The following is a 19,261-nucleotide window of genomic DNA, read 5'->3' as shown; positions in this document are numbered from 1 at the left end:
AGAAATATTGACTATTTATTCCTGGTTTCCACACTGCAGTTTGGAAATTTACCTAATGAGAAATAAGTTCAGAGAATAGCCCTCCAGTGGTGATGGTTCAGAACTGCAAGATAATTTTAAAGTTTATAATCATTCCTGTTTATATTTGAAGTTATTTACTGCCTGGCATTTCAAACAAGGGACAAGCAGAGGCCTCCCGCTCTCCCCCCCAAAACAGAATAAGGATCACTATATTGCTTTTAGTCTTTATGGAAAGATGTCCTGTTCCTTGTATATATCTCTTACAGAAGATAATTTCTTGATAATGTTAGCTCACTTGTAGAAGTTAAGCTTTCACTGAAATATCAAAATATTGTTTTACTAGTTTTGCAGTTCTTCTATATTAATCCTGAGAAAAATACTTAATGAAAGATAACTGACCAGCATTTTTCTTTTGCCATGAATTTATTTACTAGTGAACTCCGGCGAGCACAGATTCTCAGTTTCAGCCCCATGTTAATAACAATCTAGGACATGAAGGAAATAATATGATTTATCTTAAGGTGTTGTACAGCTGGAGAATATGTGCCAAGTATTATTACATCTTTATGAAAAGTAGCTACTGCAATGTTGCATTAAAATAACAATTTGTTCATTTCTGAATGGCTCTCATATCAACTATAGGTTGCGTGACTTGGAGACTATCAATAAATCACTAAAGTACTACAGAGATACTTATGGTACATTGGATAACTGGATCAAGCAAGTTGAAGAAACACAGCAAAAATTTCAGGAAAACCCTCCCCAGAACAGTAAAGCTCTGGCGAAACAGTTAAATGAGCAGAAGGTACAATCATGAAAAGTTCTGTAATATCACTTAAATGAACCGAATTAATAATTCAGCTCCACTAATTGATTGTGTGCCCTTGAATGATTTTTTTTTTACTCCTAGTGACCACATAGATTTGTTCCTAATCTGATCTTTTAGGTCTTCCCAGAGTGAACTCATTGTTATCGTCACTGTAACTGAATCCATCCTCTTCTCTCCTCTTTCAGTCTTTCTCAGCCTTAGAGCCTTTTCCAGATTGCTAGGTCTTCTGCATAATTTGATTCTGGTCATTTGTGCCTCAAGTAAGAACTCTGTTGATTTGGTTTAGGATCTCCTGGTTTGTTTTCTTGGCTGTCCATGGTAGTTTTAGGAGTCTTCTCCAACACCAAAGTGCAAAGGCCTCAATCCTCTTCTTATCCTGCATTTTCAAAGTCCAGTTAAGCTAAATAGCAATGCTCATTTCAACTATTTAAAACAGTCTCATTTTAAATGCTGCATTGTATTGTCAGCATATAATTTGAGATAGTTTGATAGCATATGGAATTCTTAACAGATAAAAGAAATAGATTCAGTAGATCTAAGCAACATAGTCCTTTTCTCTGTTGGTTTACTTAAGTTATTTAGAAGGAGGAGGTTAGAAAATGTATGCCTTAAAATATTTTTTTAAAAGCATTATTGAATATTGTGTGCCACTACTTATTTTATAGATGCTGGTGTCTGAAATAGAGATGAAACAAAACAAACTAGATGAATGTCAGAAATACTCAGAACAGTATTCAACTGCAGTGAAGGTAAACCTGCAATTGTGTGTGTTTACTTATCAAAGTGAAAATAATTGTGTGTACAGGGAGTTCTTGACTTGAAACTGTTTGTTTAGCGACTGTTTGAAGTTATGTCACTGAAAAAAGTGACTTATGATCGTCGCAACATCCCCAAAATTAGTTGATCAAAATTTGGGCGCTTGGCATCCAGCATGTATTTACAATGGCTTCAATGTCCTGGGGTTACATGATTGCTATCAGCAACTTTCCCAGCCAGTTTCTGGCAGGCAAAGTCAGTGGGAGAAGCCGGATTCACTTAACACCACTTGATTCACTTAATAACTGCACTGGTTCTCCTAACAAATGTGGCAAAAGTTGTAAAACCAGATGCGACTCACTTTTATCAACTATATCTTACTTAGCAAAGGAAATTCTAGTCCCAATTGTGGTGTAAGTCAAGAATTACATGTATTAAACAGTCACAGTTGTCTTTTTGCCGTAGTTGTTGCCTGGAAATTTGAGGCTACTTTCTCCCGTCCTATGGCTCCTATCCCAATTGCGTAGGGATCTTCATTGGTGTTGCAAGGATGACTATTCTCATCCTGAGAAAATGTTTTTTATATTATCAAAGCAATATGCAGTGACGTGACAGAAGCTGTGTTTCCTCAACTCTGGCAACTCTAGAGTTCAAGAGGAGTTGCTCAGCCCTTACTAAGTAACATATGTTAGTATGAAACATATGATAACCCACCCACCTCATCTCTTTTTTTGGTAGGATTATGAGTTGCAAACAATGACATACAGAGCCATGGTTGATTCCCAGCAGAAATCACCTGTAAAACGCAGAAGGATGCAGAGCTCCTCTGACTTCATTATACAAGAGGTAGGCTGTTTGTTTAACCAGTTACTTATATGCTATTTATGTGTTTTCAGACTTAGCCTTCACAGGGCAATTTACATTCAAAACATTAAATGACAGAGGTAGGAAAAAGGAGAGCCAGTAAGCAAAGTTGTACAAAAGTGGTACCCAGTTAAATAGAAGATAAACAGAAGCCAGATGAAGGAAGTTATCCTTGCAGCCGAAAAAGACATCAGGGCATATTTTGAAGATGTTCATCTCACCATTGTCTGTCAGTGAGGTCTTTGACATATAGGGTAGATCAGAGTGTTTTTTTTACAATATGAGATTGCAGATAGCCACTTCCTCTTCAACATTTTGTCATTCATTAACATCTAATCCCTAAGGAAACTTGGAGTCAGGACATCAAAATGATTGAGAATAGAGTTGATCAAGATCAGTTAGGATTTTTTAAATGACAATTTTTTAAAGTTTAGTTTCGGCAAATGATCTATCCTATTTCTAAATAATTCAGATATTCAGTGTTTATTTAGTAGTCAGATTTACACCCCATCTTTATTTTATATAGTTATACAATTTTCTACCTTCTGTTTTCTGCACAACCATAACCCAGTGAAATGGTCAGGCTGAGAGAGAATTACTAGTCCAAGGTCACCCAGCCAGCTTTCATGCCTATGCGTGGCAGAGACCCGAAAACCAGCTGGCTGGCAGGAGGCACACGCACATGCGCGTTGGAGCTTGGCTGGGGCAATGGCTTGCATGCCCCGCAGAGAGCGCTCTGTGTGCCACCTGTGACACACACATGCTATAGGTTCACCATCACGGGCCTAGAAAATGACTATCAGGAACATTGTTTGAGATATCCCAATTCATGTGTTGCTGGTTCATAGAAATGAGTTAATGCAAATTCTGCCTGTTTTGCCTTTAGAATCTTAAATCTCCTTTTCTGCTGTACTGAATGATAAGAGGGCGAGTTTACTTTCAGTACTGCATTTTAACCACTATGCCACCAAGGCTGATCATCATGATGCAATGATTCCTCATCTTTCATTCCTGAGATCATCTGTAGTATTTACTTGAGGGCACCCAAGATAGATAGAAGGCAATTCTATTCCACAGATTTGTTACATTGGCTCCTGAATCCCTTTTTCTTATGACTAACAAATGTAGTACATTTCTGAAGCTTGATCACAAAACACCTTCCCTTTCTTTCAGAAACCATAATGGAAGCTACATTCTTTATTTGTCATATTTTCAGCTATTCCTCTGTTTCATTTTAGTTTATGGATTTACGAACACGCTACACAGCCTTGGTAACCTTGATGACTCAGTATATAAAGTTTGCTGGTGACTCTTTGAAAAGGTTAGAGGAGGAAGAGGTAAGGCAATAGACATTATCAAAGAACAGTAGAACAATAAACTTGCAGTTATGCTTTTAGATGAAAATGTAACTATCAGATTTCTTTTATTGGCTTTATGTCATTTATAGGCAGTAGTATTGAAATTGGTGTAATAAATGCATATTATATGCATTTTGTATGCCATACTGGCTCTTTAATATTCTGATTTTAAAACTTCTTAATCGACTTTATATATTTCTTTTCACCTGTAAGTTGCTAAAACACTTTTCCATGGTGTTGGGTCTTCATAGAAATCTCCAGGTACAGAACAATCCATAAAACTAGCTCCTTTATGTAAAGTTATATTAAAGATAAATTGTATTGCATTCTTAAAGATGCAGAAAGAATTGATGATCTGTCTTTTCATATATATTTCTGTCAGATAATTAGAAACCCAATCTCTCCTTAACAAGTCAGAATGTCCAGTTTTGACTTAATAGTTTGCTTAGTCACTTTCCAGAAAAAACAAATACTGTTCTGTAAACAATTGATTGGACCAATTCACCAAATTCTTTTATTCTGTTACACTATTTATTGTCATTGTGAGAAGAATATTCAGGAATCATCCACTATAACTTTTTAGCATACTTCATGTTTATTGGTCCTAGAGAGTCAGTAAATTGGCATTTTAAATATTATTATCTTTGTTGTCACTTTTTTGGGACAATTTGGCATAGGAAATATGCCAAATTTATTTATAGGGTTGGAAGTTGGGGAAATAAATAGCAGCAGCCATTCTCCATTTTAAAATGTGTAGCTGGAAAGTGACCACAAAAAGAGAACATACTAGATGAAGCACATCATATTGACAATGGAGCTAGAAATAAAGTCAAATTATTTAGTCTTTGGAAATGGTATTAGTCTGGGGGAGTCTGGATGAAGTCACATGCAAGTAAAGGTACCTTAATTCATTGCACCATATGTAATATTGAGCAAAACAGTTGTAGAAAATCTTTGTAGAAAGAGTATGGGTGGTTCTGAAACTGTTGTTGGCTGTGAGAAAAAAAAAGCACGAGAAATAGTAAAGAGAAGCAATAAATAAAAACAATAAACATTGGTAGAATATTTAATGGGAAAATGAAATTAAAATTAAGAGATGGCAACTAACCTACAGAGATTATGCCAAAAAAGTGTGATTTTCTGTCAGAAATGTAAATTTAAAACCATCATAAAGATTCCCTAGAATGGTGTTTCTTAGTCGTAGGATGCCTGTGAGTTTAACTGGTTTCAAACTAATTCCAAATGGTCTTGTAAGATTTATAAAAGTATGTGGTCGATTTGCCTAATCATTTATGTATAATTGGTTTATATTTAAATACAAAGTACAGCAATGTGAATCCTATTTTATACATAAGTAAAATTGCAATTTCAGTGGATTTATTCTATGAATGGCATAGTCAAGATCCAAACTCAGTCTTGGTTGTATCCTGCGCTTCCAGAATTAGAGGATTGCAGTGGCACTATAATTATGAAAATTTTAAAAGAGTGCTGCAACATGTTGCTGTTTCGTTAGAAATTGTATATGAAAGTAAAATTTTATCACAATCATTTGTGATCTGATGGAAATTCAGTTCTATTTAAATAGGTTTTTTTAATTGAATGTGACTAAATAGGGAAGCAGAAGTGGGCAAAGGTGACTTTGCACTGGCACCGGGTCTAGCGTCTCCTACTCTTGGCCGTGCCTCCTTCTCCGCCAGCATTCCTCCTCGAGGGATTCTCTTCTAGTTTTTCTCCTAGGCTGACACCCCCCCACCCATTCGCCCTGGCGAAAGGGCCATAGCCCCTCCGTCCCACACACTTTGCCGCAGCCCATTTGCCAAAGCAGGGTTTGTCCTCGGCTTTCCGCTGCCTGGGAAAGTTAACCGCTGAGGACGAACCGTACTTCGATGAATGGGACATGCCAAAGCATGTGGGACAGAAGGGCTATGGCCCACTGGCCAGGGCAAATGGGTGGGGTGTGTGTCAAACGAGGAGAAAAGCCACAGAAGAATCCCCCGAGGAGGAATGCTGGCGGAGAAGGAGGCGCAGCCAAGGGTAGGAGACGAAAAGTCCCATTCCGACTGGTATCTGTGTGCTAGTATAAATACTCAAATATATGAAACAAATGCTGTACAATTTTGGAGTAAGGTTCTTCTGTTTTCATTTGGATAGAGAAAAATAGACAAAAAATTACTACATTGATTTAAATAATTATTATAGTAGAAGGATATGCTTCTTCCCTAATTAAATCATCTTTCGGAGCCATCAAGTTTATGAAAGTATTTTCAAACTGAATCAAGAATTGTCCTATGCACTAAAACATTTCTTTTCGTATTCAACTAATCCTAACATGCCAAAATGCTTTTTTCCCCCTTGCATGATGTATATTGCTGAGAAGTTATTCCACTTTAGCTTTCGAGCAGAGACACATGCAAGTCTGCTTTGGGGCAGAAGCTTCCAATCCTTGAACAGCTCTTGTCCTGAATGAGCAGAGAATTCTTCTTGAGGACATCAGTTGGTGGACTCCTCACAGCTTTTTCTTTCCTCTTATGGTGTCTTTCTGAGTGGGACAGTGGTGGTGGTGGGCAGCAGTCTGTGTTGCTGAAATATGCTGTAGGTAATAGTGTAAGTATTTGCAACCATGTGTTAACTATTTCAATACGTTTCAGTACTGTAGTAAAGCAAATGGTAATACTTCTTTCTTTTACTTTTAAGACCTTGAAAAACAAGGAGGCCCTTGTACGTGGGGAATTTTCTAACCTGGAAGAACAGCAGAAAGCAGTGTTGAATGAGAACAAGAAACTTATGGCAAGAATAAGTGAACTTGAGAAGGCTCTGGCGGAGATAAGGAAACAGAAGCTGCTGCTGGAGGAAGAACTTCCAAAAGCCAAAGAAGATGCAGAAAGGGAATTAAAGAAGCAGAAGAAGAAAACCGAAGAGATTTGTCTTCAGAAAACTAAGGCTGAGCAAGAAGCGAAGCGAATTTCCATGGAATTAGAGGATGTCCTTAAAGAGAAAGAAGCCGCAGAACAGGAGTTAGAACGTGTGAAACAACTCACTTTGAAAGCTGAGGTTCAAAGAAATGCGGTTGAAGAAAACCTTAGGGCTTTCAGAATTCAACTTGAAGAAAGCAACATGATTCGAAAAACCTTTGAAGAACATTTAAGAAGGAAAGACACAAGTCTTCAGGACCTGGAGCAGCAAAAAAAGGCTTTAATGGAAGAGTTGAAGAAGAAAACAGCTGAAGAAGAGAAGCTTATGAAACTAATTAAGGAAATGGAGCGTGATCTCGAGCTGCAAGGTAGTTCAGTGAAAAACAAGTTCAGAGAAAAGGAAATAACTGACATCAGAAGGCAAATTACTATCATAGGAAGAGAAACTTGCTCCGACATTTTCAGAGAAAAGCAAGACATAAAGAACATAGAGGAATTCCAACAAATAGTAGATGAACTAACAGTGGCCAATAAGAAGTCTGAAAAAATAATTAAGGATTTAAAATACGAACTTCATGAACTTGAGCTACAGAATGCATCCTCTGAAGAAAAAGCTCGTTTATTAAAAGAAAAACTAGATGAAGCCAATCATTCTCTCAGACGCCTTAAAATAGAGTTGGACCAAAAAGAACTGGTTGAGCAAGGTTACTTGGAACAACTAAAAGAACTTGACAAGCAGCTGCAGAAGGCTACAGGCAAAGCTGAAGAAGTAATGCAAGAATCCATGGAACTTAAAAGAATTAATATGAATTATCAAGAAGACTTGAGGTCACTTCAGAAGGAAAAGGCACAGTTAAAGAGGGAGCTGGAGGAATTGACAAGGACACACACAGAAATCGAAATTATTGCTCAGCAGTTGCATTCACAGATTGCCTCTCTTCAACAAGAGAAAATGATAGCTGAACAGAGAACTATATCGTGCAAAGGGGAAGCAAGCAATCTGCAGGAGCATTTTAGAAAACTGCAGGAGCAATTGCTTCAAAAAACAAGAGAAGAAAAAGAGAGCCAGCTGACTATTCAAAGACTGAAAGATGACTTAGCCGACAGTAATCACTTGGTTGAAAAATTAAAGCAAAAGGTGGAGGAGCTTACCAGGTGGAATAGTGAAACCAAAATTATGATGACTGAAGTGCACACTGAATCAGAGAGGATAGTTCTGGAGAGACAGATTATTGACCGGAAGAATGACGAATTAAAAGCTTTGGTTGATAGCTTCAAGGAGCAGCTCCGTGTTACAAATGAAGAGCTGCACAGACAGATCATAATTGAGCAAGAGCATTTGGATAAAATCAAGAGATTAGAAGATGAGTTACTCAATGCCAAAGATGTAATTAATGAGTATAAACAGAAATGCGACAGGGATATCACTTATAACATGAATACTGAGATGGAGCTAAGAAATCTAAACAGCCAGGTGAGTACATTCGCTATGGAAATTAAAATGAACGAACAGAAAATCCAGCAACAACAAGCTCATATTCAAGAACTCAACAATAAGATAAAGAAACTGCAAGATGATTTCCACCAGAAGACTTTAGATGAGCAAACGGCACGTAAAAAGATGGCATTGCTCCAGGAAGAGTCAATTAAATTTAAGCATTCTGCCGAAGAGTTTAAGAAGAAATTTGATAAACTCTTGGAATCGCACAACATTGCTGAAAATGACATTTCAGGCATAAGGATGGAATGCATCACTTTACAGCAAGAGAAGCACATGGCTCAAGAAAACATCAGAATGTATCAGATTCAGATTGAAGATTTGCAGAACAGACTTCAAAAATGCCGTGATCAACTACAACAAGGGAAACATGCAGAAATGGAACATTTGCAGAAGTACCGCAAACTAGAAGAGGAATTCCAAATGCAGAAACGAACAATGGAACACTTGAAGCACCAAATAGATCTGCAGAAAAGAGAGCACTGTAATCAGTTGCGTTTGTTTCAGAATGAGATCAACAAAAAGAACGTCCAGTTGGACTTTGGATTGAAAGGACTTGACTATGGTTACTTGGGAGATTCCTCTTTGAGAGATTTTGAACAACGTAAAGTGTGTACAAATACGTCTCCTTTATTAAGAAGAAGGCAAACTGAGATAAGCAGCGCAGGTTGTAAATCTGAACAGCTACTAGCTCAGAAATTGCAAATGGTTTCCACTGATTCATTGCCACGAGAAAAGCCATTCCAGATGTCTGGAATCGCTCACTCTTTGGGAAGTGGAGTAAACCAACAGTCGTATTCGGAGTATGTTTCCCAAACAAGTACACAATTTGAAATCAGCATTGATAACAACAAACCTGCCACAAAATTATCAGAAATAGATAATTTGAGAGATGGCAAATTACTCAGTTCACGACATGAAGAAAGTTATGAAATGGGATTAGGGAAACAACTGCATCCTCTGGAGGTACACCATACAATTTGATATTTATGGCCTTCGTTGTACTTTCTGCCTTTAAGCATTCTTTAGCACTTTTCCTTTCTTCTTCTGAAGGTTCTCCATTTATTTAAAAGGTGGTATCAGATCCGTAGAAAAAATATATTTATTTAGATGTACGTTCCACCTACATGTCTGGCCAACAATGTTAAATGTGTATATGTTATTGTAAAGATAAATGCGCACAATTCAAAACACCATCTACATTATGAGATTTGCAACAAAAATGTCCCTTCCTACTAATCCCCTCCCAACCCCCTGCATGTTTTCCCTCTCTTCCTGTTGTCACTTATATTGTGTGGCACATTCATCCTTCACTAAGCTTGTATTTTTGTCCTTTTAGATTTTTAAAATTGATTTTTTTTTGTACATTTATAAAAGATGACTTTCCCTTGGGCACACCAATGTCCAGTTTTGGCTACAGTCTGACTATTGTGGATCATGACACATACCTATTAGCTGGAGTAATGATCACCAGTTGCAATTTTTAAATCGTATGCACCAAAGCATGTTCTTTCTTTTTCTATTGTTTTTCTGTGTTTCCATTCAGCTTTCCTGCTCATACAGCTTCTGTGTTGTCAGTACTAATAAACTGGCCCATGCTTGTTTGTATCTGCATTCCTCCCTCCCACTTACTGTAATGATACGATGTTGCTTTCTAAATATAATATCCTTCACAATGTTAAAAAAAAATTCCTGTTTACAGATAGTGAACAGCAAGCAGTATGGTGTACATGTTGAAGCTTCTACATATAATCAAGAAAATGGCAAGACATTTGGTAATGAAGGAAGACTTCTTGAGGGATACAGAGCATCAGAAGGGTTTAGGAGTGAAGATGTTTCAAAGAACAGTACTGCCTTAGAGGAGAAGCAAGCCAAGGAGATTCCTACTGAATACGATAAGATAAAATTTCAAGGCCTCCGAGAGGAAGTAAATGCCAGGCAGCTGATTGAAGTTAAGCTTCTAGACTTGACCACAGCTGGACAGCTCCACTCAGGGAAGAAGGCCATTGCTGAGGTGCAAAAAGACCTTGAGATTTTTTTAACAAAGCCTACTGCAGTAGCTGGGCTGTACATAGAAGCTAGCAAAAACAAGATCTCTCTTGCTTCTGCAGCGAAACAAAGAGTAATTGATAAAACATCAGTTCTATCATTGTTAGAAGCCCAGGTTGCCACAGGTTTTATCATTGATCCCATAACTGGTAAAAAATTCTCAGTGGATGAATCAGTCATAAACGGACTGGTAGATTATGAATGGAAAACTAGACTTCTGGAGGCAGAAAAGGCAGTTTTAGGTTATCTGTTTTCTGGGAAAAAGCTGTCTGTTTACCAAGCAGTGGAAAGTAGAATCTTAGAAAGGCAAAAAGGCAAAAACATTCTTGAGGCTCAGATTGCCTCTGGGGGAGTCATTGACCCTGTCAGAAGTGTTCGTATTCTTCCTGAGACTGCAGTCGAGCTAGGCTTGCTGAATAACACAATGTTGAAATATTTACACGAACCTTCCAGTAACAAAAAAAGCTTTGAGAATCCCAATAACAGGCAAGCCATGTATTATAATGACCTGTTGAAATTGTGTGTGCTTGATGTAGCTAGCAAATGCTTCCTGCTTCCGGTTGGGGAGAGGAAAATAAGCACTCCATCTGCAGAAAAGATTCATAAAGTATCCGTGGTTGACATTAACACCGGTGCGGAAATGACTTCCTATGAGGCATATAAAAAGTCCCTGATAGACAAAAGTACGTACCTTGAGCTCTCCGGACAGGAATTTCAGTGGAAAGAGTCCACGTGCTTTGATGCCAGTGGAAACTCTTACTTTGTTTTGTCGGACCTGAAAACGGGGCTGCAGTTCAATATTGATGAGGCCTTAATTGCTGGCAAAATAGACAGAGTGTCAGTCAGTAAATACAAGGAAGGACACCTTACAGCTAGTGAGCTTGGCGACATTTTGTTGACCAATTCCAAGCCACATACCGATTTCCATAGTCCCATTGCAGGGGTCTGGCTGCCTGAGACAAATGAAAGAATAGCTATTGTAAAAGCTTCTCGCAAAAACCTGGTGGACAGGAACACTGCGCTGAGGTGTCTGGAGGCTCAAATCTGCACAGGAGGGGTAATTGATCCCTTGACTGGAAAGAGATACCCAGTGGCAGAAGCCTTGCAAAGGGAGTTAATCGACGAGGCATGTGCTAAACACCTTCAGCAGTGTGAATTGGTCTTCACTGGCATTAAGCACCCTTTATCAAACAGTATTCTCTCAGTCACCGAAGCAATACATAAGAACCTTCTAGACAAAGAAGTAGGCACTCGCTGCTTGGAATATCAGCATTTGACAGGTGGGTTGATAGATCCCAAATCTCATTCTAGATTGTCAATGGAGGATGCCATCAAGAATGGCCTAATTGATGCTGTTACTGCCACAAAAACTCAAGATGATAAATTCTACATAAAAAGCCTGATGTGCCCTAAGACAAAAAAGCAATTAACCTATCAGGAAGCTCTCCAGGGAGCTATTTTTGACTGCCATACAGGGCTACGCTTGCTAGAAGCCTCGGAGCTGATCACCTCAGGTATATCAAGACTCTATTATTCTACCCAGTAACTAAGCTAACCTGGCTGTCTTATTTTTTGAGACAAATTTTTTGTAACAACAGATTATTCTTAAGAGTAAACAGGGACCATACCCCCCCACCCCACCCCCGTTACTAGCACTGATGACATTACCTCACTGGGTAATTGAATATTTTCAAGTTTACAACCAAGTTCAGAGACTCTGCACCAAGGACTCTACAGATCAACCCTGAGCTACAGATATTCTCTTCTGCGGGAACTAGGTTCCATTTTGTGATAAAGGACAAAACTGTTACATCATAGAAATAATTCCCATTTATGTCGTCATACAACATGGTGGAGGGAAAAAAACCCACTCAATCCCTAAACCTTACAGCACAGTTTGGCTTCGCTTATATATGATTGTTTGCATACTCTAACTCTAGTATTGCTCTATGCTTGTAACCTTAGAACACAATAAAATTTAGATATGTCTATGTTTTACTGGTTTCTGTGGAAGATTTAAATTCATGCTTTTTTCTCATAATGTAACTGTACTTCAGTTATGATTGGATTGTGCTTCAGTTGCTGCTGTTTTCTATAAATAAAAATACTAGCGTATAAGAAGATGAATTATATTGATACGTTTCACTTCATTCTAATCTGATTTTTGCCATTCCAGCTGAACTTTTTAAAATTTACTTTTAAAAAAATTATATTCCATTGTAATCAAATAAGTGTATGTTATTAAAAAATCATAAATTTCAAGGATTTCCATCAAACTTAAGTACAGTAGAGAGATAAGTGTGAACACTGTCATAATGACACTTAAACGCTTATTTTCATAACTACTACTGGCCATTTTCAGGGAATAGTAAAACGTGTAATTTTAAACTTGCATAGTCATAGATAAATTATATGACAAAAATATATTAAAAAGAGTAGAAGCTGCAAATTTTCATTAAACTGAGTCTGTCAAAGTAAGGTAGTACAGTCTTAAGTACTTGATAATGAATTATATTCATTGAGGCCTATATCTTAGTTTAAATATTTAATATTGGTTAGTCAAAAAAAATTAAGGACAGTTTTATAGTCCTGTTATATCAATTAAAATGACTGTTTTCTCTTTATTTTGGCACTTGAGCCTTTTCCTTTCTTCTAATTGGATAATTCAAATAATTATCAGTGGAGATGGCTATACAACTGTCAAACTCTGGTTCCTTTCTGATTGATCAATTATCGCCTGATGAATACAAATTGTATGACATTTTGTCTATGGGAAAGGGTTTTAGATATTTTATATTAATGAAATGTGGTAACCTCTTTAACTGCATGGTATCAGGTGTGGGTTTTATATCTAATGCAAAAGTTGCAGTTTAACTAATAAAAGTTTTCCTTCCCATTGTTAGGAAGGACAATAATTGTTTCTGTCATATTCATTGAATCAGCTCTGAATAGAAAAGTGTGTTCATATGTATAATAATGACTATCTTGTTTTTTTTTAATCTTAAAATAACGGTTGATATTTTAAAAATATGTTAACCTCTCCCCCCCCCCCCCCTTTAATCCATACATAATGATACACCAGTAACTGGGATACACCTTCGCAATAAATTTCTTAACAGAGTAATTATGTTTGGTCTGTACCTATTGTTTAATGTCCAGCAGTTTAAATATTTCTGTATTTGTAATGCCCATTGTTCATCAGAAATCAATGGAAGAAGAAAAGAAAGAACATGTGGAAAAAACTGGGGACTTATTGAAATGGGTTACAGAAATCACCAAGAGCCTCAACAAAGGAAGCAGAGAAGGGGCTGAAAAAGCAGATTTTCTTAAGAAGCAGGTATTAAAACATTGCTTCAGTGTATATAATAAAGAGCTGCATGGACCTGTAATGTTTGGTTTTTGCATGTCTGTAGTTCTACGGAGTCAACTGTGGCTCGTGCACATTATTTCATTTCTTCATACCAACAAGCTGAAGGGTCTCAGGCAAGATTCTTTGTATGCCCTACATCAATCCTAATATCACACTCATTTGGTTTCAAATTTTCATAAAATATATGTTCAACTATACTAATACTTAGATTTATATATCACTTTTCTCAAAGAATAAACTTGTAATGATTCCATACGGTGATGAACATTTAGAGAATGTTTTCCTTGCCTTGTACTTACCACTTGTTGATGTATGATTTTGGAAATGGGCCATGAAGGCGCCTGCTCAATTCCCACTGGTATCTGGCAAGAGGCTGTGCTTAAAAAAAAGAAGAAGAAAGAAACTACCTGGAATGAAGGGTACAGGGGTTATGACTGCTAAAGTAACTTATGTCTCCAGAGTGTCAGGGCCAACTTATCAGCCTAGTTGGATGATTTGTGGGGAGGGCGGGTTTTTTTTTTTAAGACGTGAATTTTTGGGTGTCCATGTGGCTTTTTTAATCATCCCAAGCAGGGGCCTGTTGGTTATGTGAATCATGGGTTGCCACTCAGGAAAGAACAGTGTATTTGAAAGTACAGTTTAGCAATCCATGGTATTTTCATAGGGCCAACAAAATGATAGGAATCACATATCTAACATTACTGATTTCTGTTGCATAACCTCAGAAGAGTCAACCTTCATACTAAGGAGAGTATGGTCTGTGAACCCAGCTTCTTCTGGTTTATTCAGCAACATCTGGGTAAACAAATAATAGCATAGTATGTTGTGAGAACTCTGCTAAAATCCATTCAAGTTAAATTTACACTAAACTAAAATACCCTTCTTTTGTTAAAATTTAAAATGTTTACCTAATACATAAATTGAACATATTAATTCCTCAGAAAATAATTCTCAACCAACAATGAAGTATTATAGATACATTTTTGCTAGATATACTTACAGATTTTTGCATGAGTAGAAGGCTGTTAACTAGTTTCTATCCATTCAGTGAATATTACTGTAACAGAGGCATATTTTATAGATTTGGATTCAAATTTCATCTTAAACCTTATCAGTTATATTCAGAAGAAAGTAAGCTCGATATTTTTCTTTTGAAAAATCCAAAACAATGTCATTATGGATATTCATTGTAATTAAAGAGAGGATGATTTGTTTTGTGTGGCTACTTCCCCTGCTGATTTCTCCCTTCAGGAATATATTGAACCAATATTATGATAGCAAGGGATATTCATTGTGCTCCTAATATCAGACTCTTCAGTGCAGACTTCACAGAATTAGCCATCAGGAGAACATTTTTATATTCACATTCATACCTTAGTTTCAAAATAGGGTTCAGTGCTGGGAATATTCAGAGAAACAAAAGAAAAAGGAAGTGGCTTTAAAAAACATGGCCTGTGAGAATAGCCCTGGATTGTCACTATGGGCAATCTAAAGAGTCTATTTTAGTGCCTTAATTAGCTCACCTGGATCATTCAGGGCAGTCACTTTTTAGAAGCTAGAAAGGGGTAGCTACTTCCAATGTTAAAAACCCTTTGCTTTTCAGCCCCTTCTTTCAGATGGACTGTCACCCAGTTTTCTGAAGTAAATGTTGTGATGTGCCATGATAAGGATAGAAAGAATCTAATGTCCTGACAGAGTGTCATCTACAAAGAAATACTCTCAGTAGTAATAAGTATTGTGGATGGCTATGGGCTGTTTTAGCCTTTATTTATATGACGCTATTAGGTTTCTTGATAGAACTTTTAGGTTATGTAAGAAAAATATTTGGAACTCCAGAAAGTATTCCTTAAGTATATATTTTTTATGACTGCTGTAGGCACCTAGTGGATAGTGTCCACAGTGAATGAAATATTCCAGAGCAAATTGCTCAGAGCAATTTGGCAATTACTATAATCATTTTAAATTAATTTGAAGACTTGAAAAGTTTATGAACTGCGTAAGCTTTCAACTGTACTTAGACTGCACCTCATCTAATGTTTTGCTTCTGTCAGTCACATTAGGCAAAAGCAAATTAAAGATAAGACTAGAGAATAGCAAATAAAAGCTTAGTCGTTCAGATCTACAAGTTCTTCTAGCTTATGTTAATGTTCTTCACTTCCATTCATTTTCAAGCTATATCCAAGGTAGGCTTATAGTAGCAATGAAATGAAAATTCCAGTAGAAAAGAATACATGCAGCTCAGGGTTGAATCCCAAAGAGAAAGTTGTAGATTGTTCTTCAAAAAGAGTTTTTATTAATATGTCCGAGGTCTGAAGGTGTTTGATAAATTACATCTTTAACTTGGCTCCAGCCCATTTTGGGGAAATATTTGTCAAAGTTAATTCAATCTTTGTTTTTAACTAAAATAACTGATGATTGGTATAATTTAGAACCCCTGACTTAGAATCAGTCGTAAATGAAATATCAGAATCCTAATTTGCCATAGTAATTCCAGCATTTCACCTCCCCCAAACAGGTAAATAAAAATTCTGCCTGGTAATGCATTATATCCCTCCAGCTAATGTGAAAAAACAAAACTAGAAATAAGCTATTGAGATGCATAATTATCTTCAACTGCACGTGGAATATTGAGTGTATTCACTTTAATATTATAATAAAAATGTAAAAATAATAAGGTGAAATACAAATAATCAGCCCGTTTTCACTTGACAATATATGCTTACATAAAAGCCACCTAAAGCAAAGACCAGAACAGTTTAGGGAGGAAAAATAGAGGCTTTATTAGCACATGCTTATTTATTTAATATTTCTTTACATTCAAAATTCACTGTTTTGGTTTCCTGTTAAATGAGCTGTGTCATTGCTTTGCTAATTAAGCATATGTTAGGGTATTTCAGTTTTAAGTTTTGATTTAAGTTCCTGGCCTTTGTTCCCAAGAAAAAAAGATACAAGAATGCCCCTCTTAGCACATCTATGAGAGGCTTACTTTTGTATGTGTGTATATGTGTGTCTGTATATATACACACAGTACGATCTAGCTTGTTCAAAAACAAGAAATTAATTTGTGGACAAAGCAGGCATGGCAATCTATACTGTATTAATATCAAATGTCAATATACTACAGATACACATCTTTTTTTGCTTAACCTTAAAATATTTTATATTGTTTAAAGTACATTTTAATTCTATTATTAGAGCCCTGTGGATATTTGAATGTACTTTCTTATTTTTCAGATTTCTTCTGATGAATTATCGGCCAAGAAAGGACAGCTATCAGAGGCTTTGCAAGGAACACAGATATTTTTAGCAAAACATGGCGACAAGTATGTTACACTTATTTTGACATTTAATGATGTTATTTGAACCTTTATAACAACATTTAGTCTTTTGATATGTCAAATCAGCTATAGTTTCTGAAACTTAAGAAAAGGTGTTTGAATTAATTTTAAGAGTCTTTCCTGTACCAAAGTGCTTTTCCCAAAGGCAACTGGATTTTCTTGGTTTTTTTTCCCCCTTGAAAACATTTCACTTCTCATCCAAGAAGCTTCTTCAGAACTTGAATGATTGAGAATCGTCATAGACATTTTGACTTTCCTCTTGCTGATACTTGCTTATGATTAAAAGGGGAACCAAGATATTGGTTCTAATGATGATAATGTAATTGTGTAGCTTGTGGCTATCTACTTTTTGGCAACCTTCCTGTTTATAAATTTCCCCTAATCCTAATTACATTGCACCCACAAAGTTTGATCTTAATAGCAGACCTTAGACTTAATCTTCAATCTGTTCAAATCTTAGAATAATGGGAATTATCACTCAGGATGTGATACATCAGTGATTCTCTCAAATACAATATCTGTTGAAGTCATTCTCAACTTTCCTTGAAGAAGCAGGGGATGATTTTCTCCTCATCATATTAGAAGCTGTGAACTGGCTTTAAGGATATTTTTTTAAAGTTAGCTTTGTGCATTCTGTTGTGCATCATCTTTAGCAAATGATTCTAAATACTGATAATGTATTATTTATCTAATAAATAATTAGAAAATGGCTGTGTCATGGCTATGACTATTTGTAGCTGCTTGGGAAGAATAGCAATAGCACTTAGACTTACATGCCACTTTGCAGTGCTTCACAGCCTTCTCTTAGTGGCTTACAGAGTCAGCATATTGCCCCCAACAATTTGGATCCTTATTTTACCCACCTCGGAAGGATGGAAGGATGAATCAACCTTGAGCCTTGATGAGATTTGAACTACCAAATTGCAGGCAGCTTGCAGTCAGCAGAAGTAGCCTGAGGTACTGCACTCTGACCACTACGCCTCAGAATAATAAAATATACTAGTTTCTCCAAACAAGTTAAATGGTTTTTAGTGAAGTGTTGCTATGGAAGCGCATGCATAGTCACTCCATCCCCAAATACCAAGTTTACAGTCTTCAGCATGACATTCGGAAATATTACACTGGCTACAGTGCATCTCTGTAGTATGTGGCATCAGAAAACTTTTTGTTTTTGTAAATAATACTTCAGGTCTAGATTATCCATTAAATTTGGCAGTTCACTTGTAAAAGCACTGCACAGTAGAAAATACAGTTTGTATATTTTAATGCAAAGTCTCATCCAGGAAGAAAGGTTACAAATAAAGTGAATAATCCAGATCAAATTACTCACCATTATTTTCATAGGCAACCATATGCAGCTGTATTGGTTCTAAATTCATTTTTGCATCCTGTAATTACTTCTTCTGTGAGATTTATTTACTGACATAAAGTGGCATTAGTTCTTGATGTAATGAAACTCTATTTACTTATGTATTAATGTGTTAAACACGTAAAAACATGTAGTCTAAAGTCTTCTAAATTGCTGCTTTTACAAAGCAAAATAATTTAACACAGGATTTGTTTCTGGTTGATGAATCTAGGAACCCAAGTTCAGATTGTAAATTATTTCTGGTTTTGTTCTGTTGCTTATGGAAAGAGGAATGTTGTAATGAACCACCCTAGTGTTCAGTAGGCCAAGATTTATCAAAATCATGGTTTCTTATTCTATGCTATTGCCGTCTATTTTTGAAAATCACATATGTATCTTTAATCTGTTTTATAGAATGACAAATGATGAGAAAAATGAAATGGAAAATCATATAAAGTCCTTGCAAGAATGTTCCAAACTCTTATCTAGTGAAGGTTTGATACATTTGGAGGAGGAAAGAAATATAGAAGATGAAAACATGGATGCAAAGGTAGCCTAAAACTTATATAATATTACTGATGATCGTGTATGGTCTAAACCTTACTTATTGCATGGGTATAGAACTGTGTATTAATACTTTTTTTAAAAAAAATACTGCATTAAGTTGTGTGCATCAGACAAAAGGAGGATTAAATGAAAACATTTTATATTTTTGTGTAATAAGAATTATTACTGAATGTATAAAAAGGAAAATATATTCATGCATATATCAATAAATCTTTAAATCTGTGTCTTGCATGAACTAAAAACAAAAAAAAATCATACATCACTTACCTTTCTTTTTAAAAACCCATCTTTTACAAATTCTATGTTTCAGAATCCTGACACCCTACAAAAATTTGGTAGATTATACTTCTT

General features: G+C 36.3%; 2 protein-coding genes across 7 annotated transcripts in view; both read left to right on the top strand.

Annotated features, from left to right (window-relative positions):
- Positions 1-19,261, top strand: part of LOC309386795 (dystonin-like) — a gene marked incomplete at its 5' end in the record, with an annotated part of 348,938 nt that overhangs the window by 184,385 nt on the left and 145,292 nt on the right. For 4 of the 6 annotated variants that reach the window (XM_081942577.1, XM_081942578.1, XM_081942579.1 and 1 more), the window contains 8 exons: positions 664-826; positions 1,516-1,599; positions 2,345-2,452; positions 3,709-3,807; positions 6,523-9,204; positions 13,490-13,624; positions 16,892-16,980; positions 18,758-18,893. In XM_081942577.1, the coding sequence (XP_081798703.1) occupies positions 664-826; positions 1,516-1,599; positions 2,345-2,452; positions 3,709-3,807; positions 6,523-9,204; positions 13,490-13,624; positions 16,892-16,980; positions 18,758-18,893 (3,496 nt within the window). The remainder of the gene's footprint in view (positions 1-663; positions 827-1,515; positions 1,600-2,344; positions 2,453-3,708; positions 3,808-6,522; positions 9,205-13,489; positions 13,625-16,891; positions 16,981-18,757; positions 18,894-19,261) is intronic. The other 2 variants (XM_081942582.1, XM_081942581.1) reach the window with 1 other exon arrangement.
- Positions 9,211-13,676, top strand: LOC309386797 (desmoplakin-A-like). The gene has a single exon (XM_081942584.1). The coding sequence runs from the start codon at positions 9,731-9,733 to the stop codon at positions 11,831-11,833; it is 2,103 nt and encodes a 700-aa protein (XP_081798710.1). The 5' UTR covers positions 9,211-9,730; the 3' UTR covers positions 11,834-13,676.

The sequence above is a fragment of the Natrix helvetica genome, assembly GCF_964273705.1.
Source record: "Natrix helvetica genome assembly, chromosome: 2".
Classification (NCBI taxonomy): domain Eukaryota; kingdom Metazoa; phylum Chordata; class Lepidosauria; order Squamata; family Natricidae; genus Natrix; species Natrix helvetica.
The sequence above is the reverse complement of the archived record's forward strand: the minus strand, read 5'-3'. Positions and strand labels throughout refer to the sequence as shown.

Coding starts and splice junctions, on each gene's coding strand:
- LOC309386797 (XM_081942584.1), top strand. CDS start 9,731: ATGCACCAAAGCATGTTCTTTCTTTTTCTATTGTTTTTCTGTGTTTCC.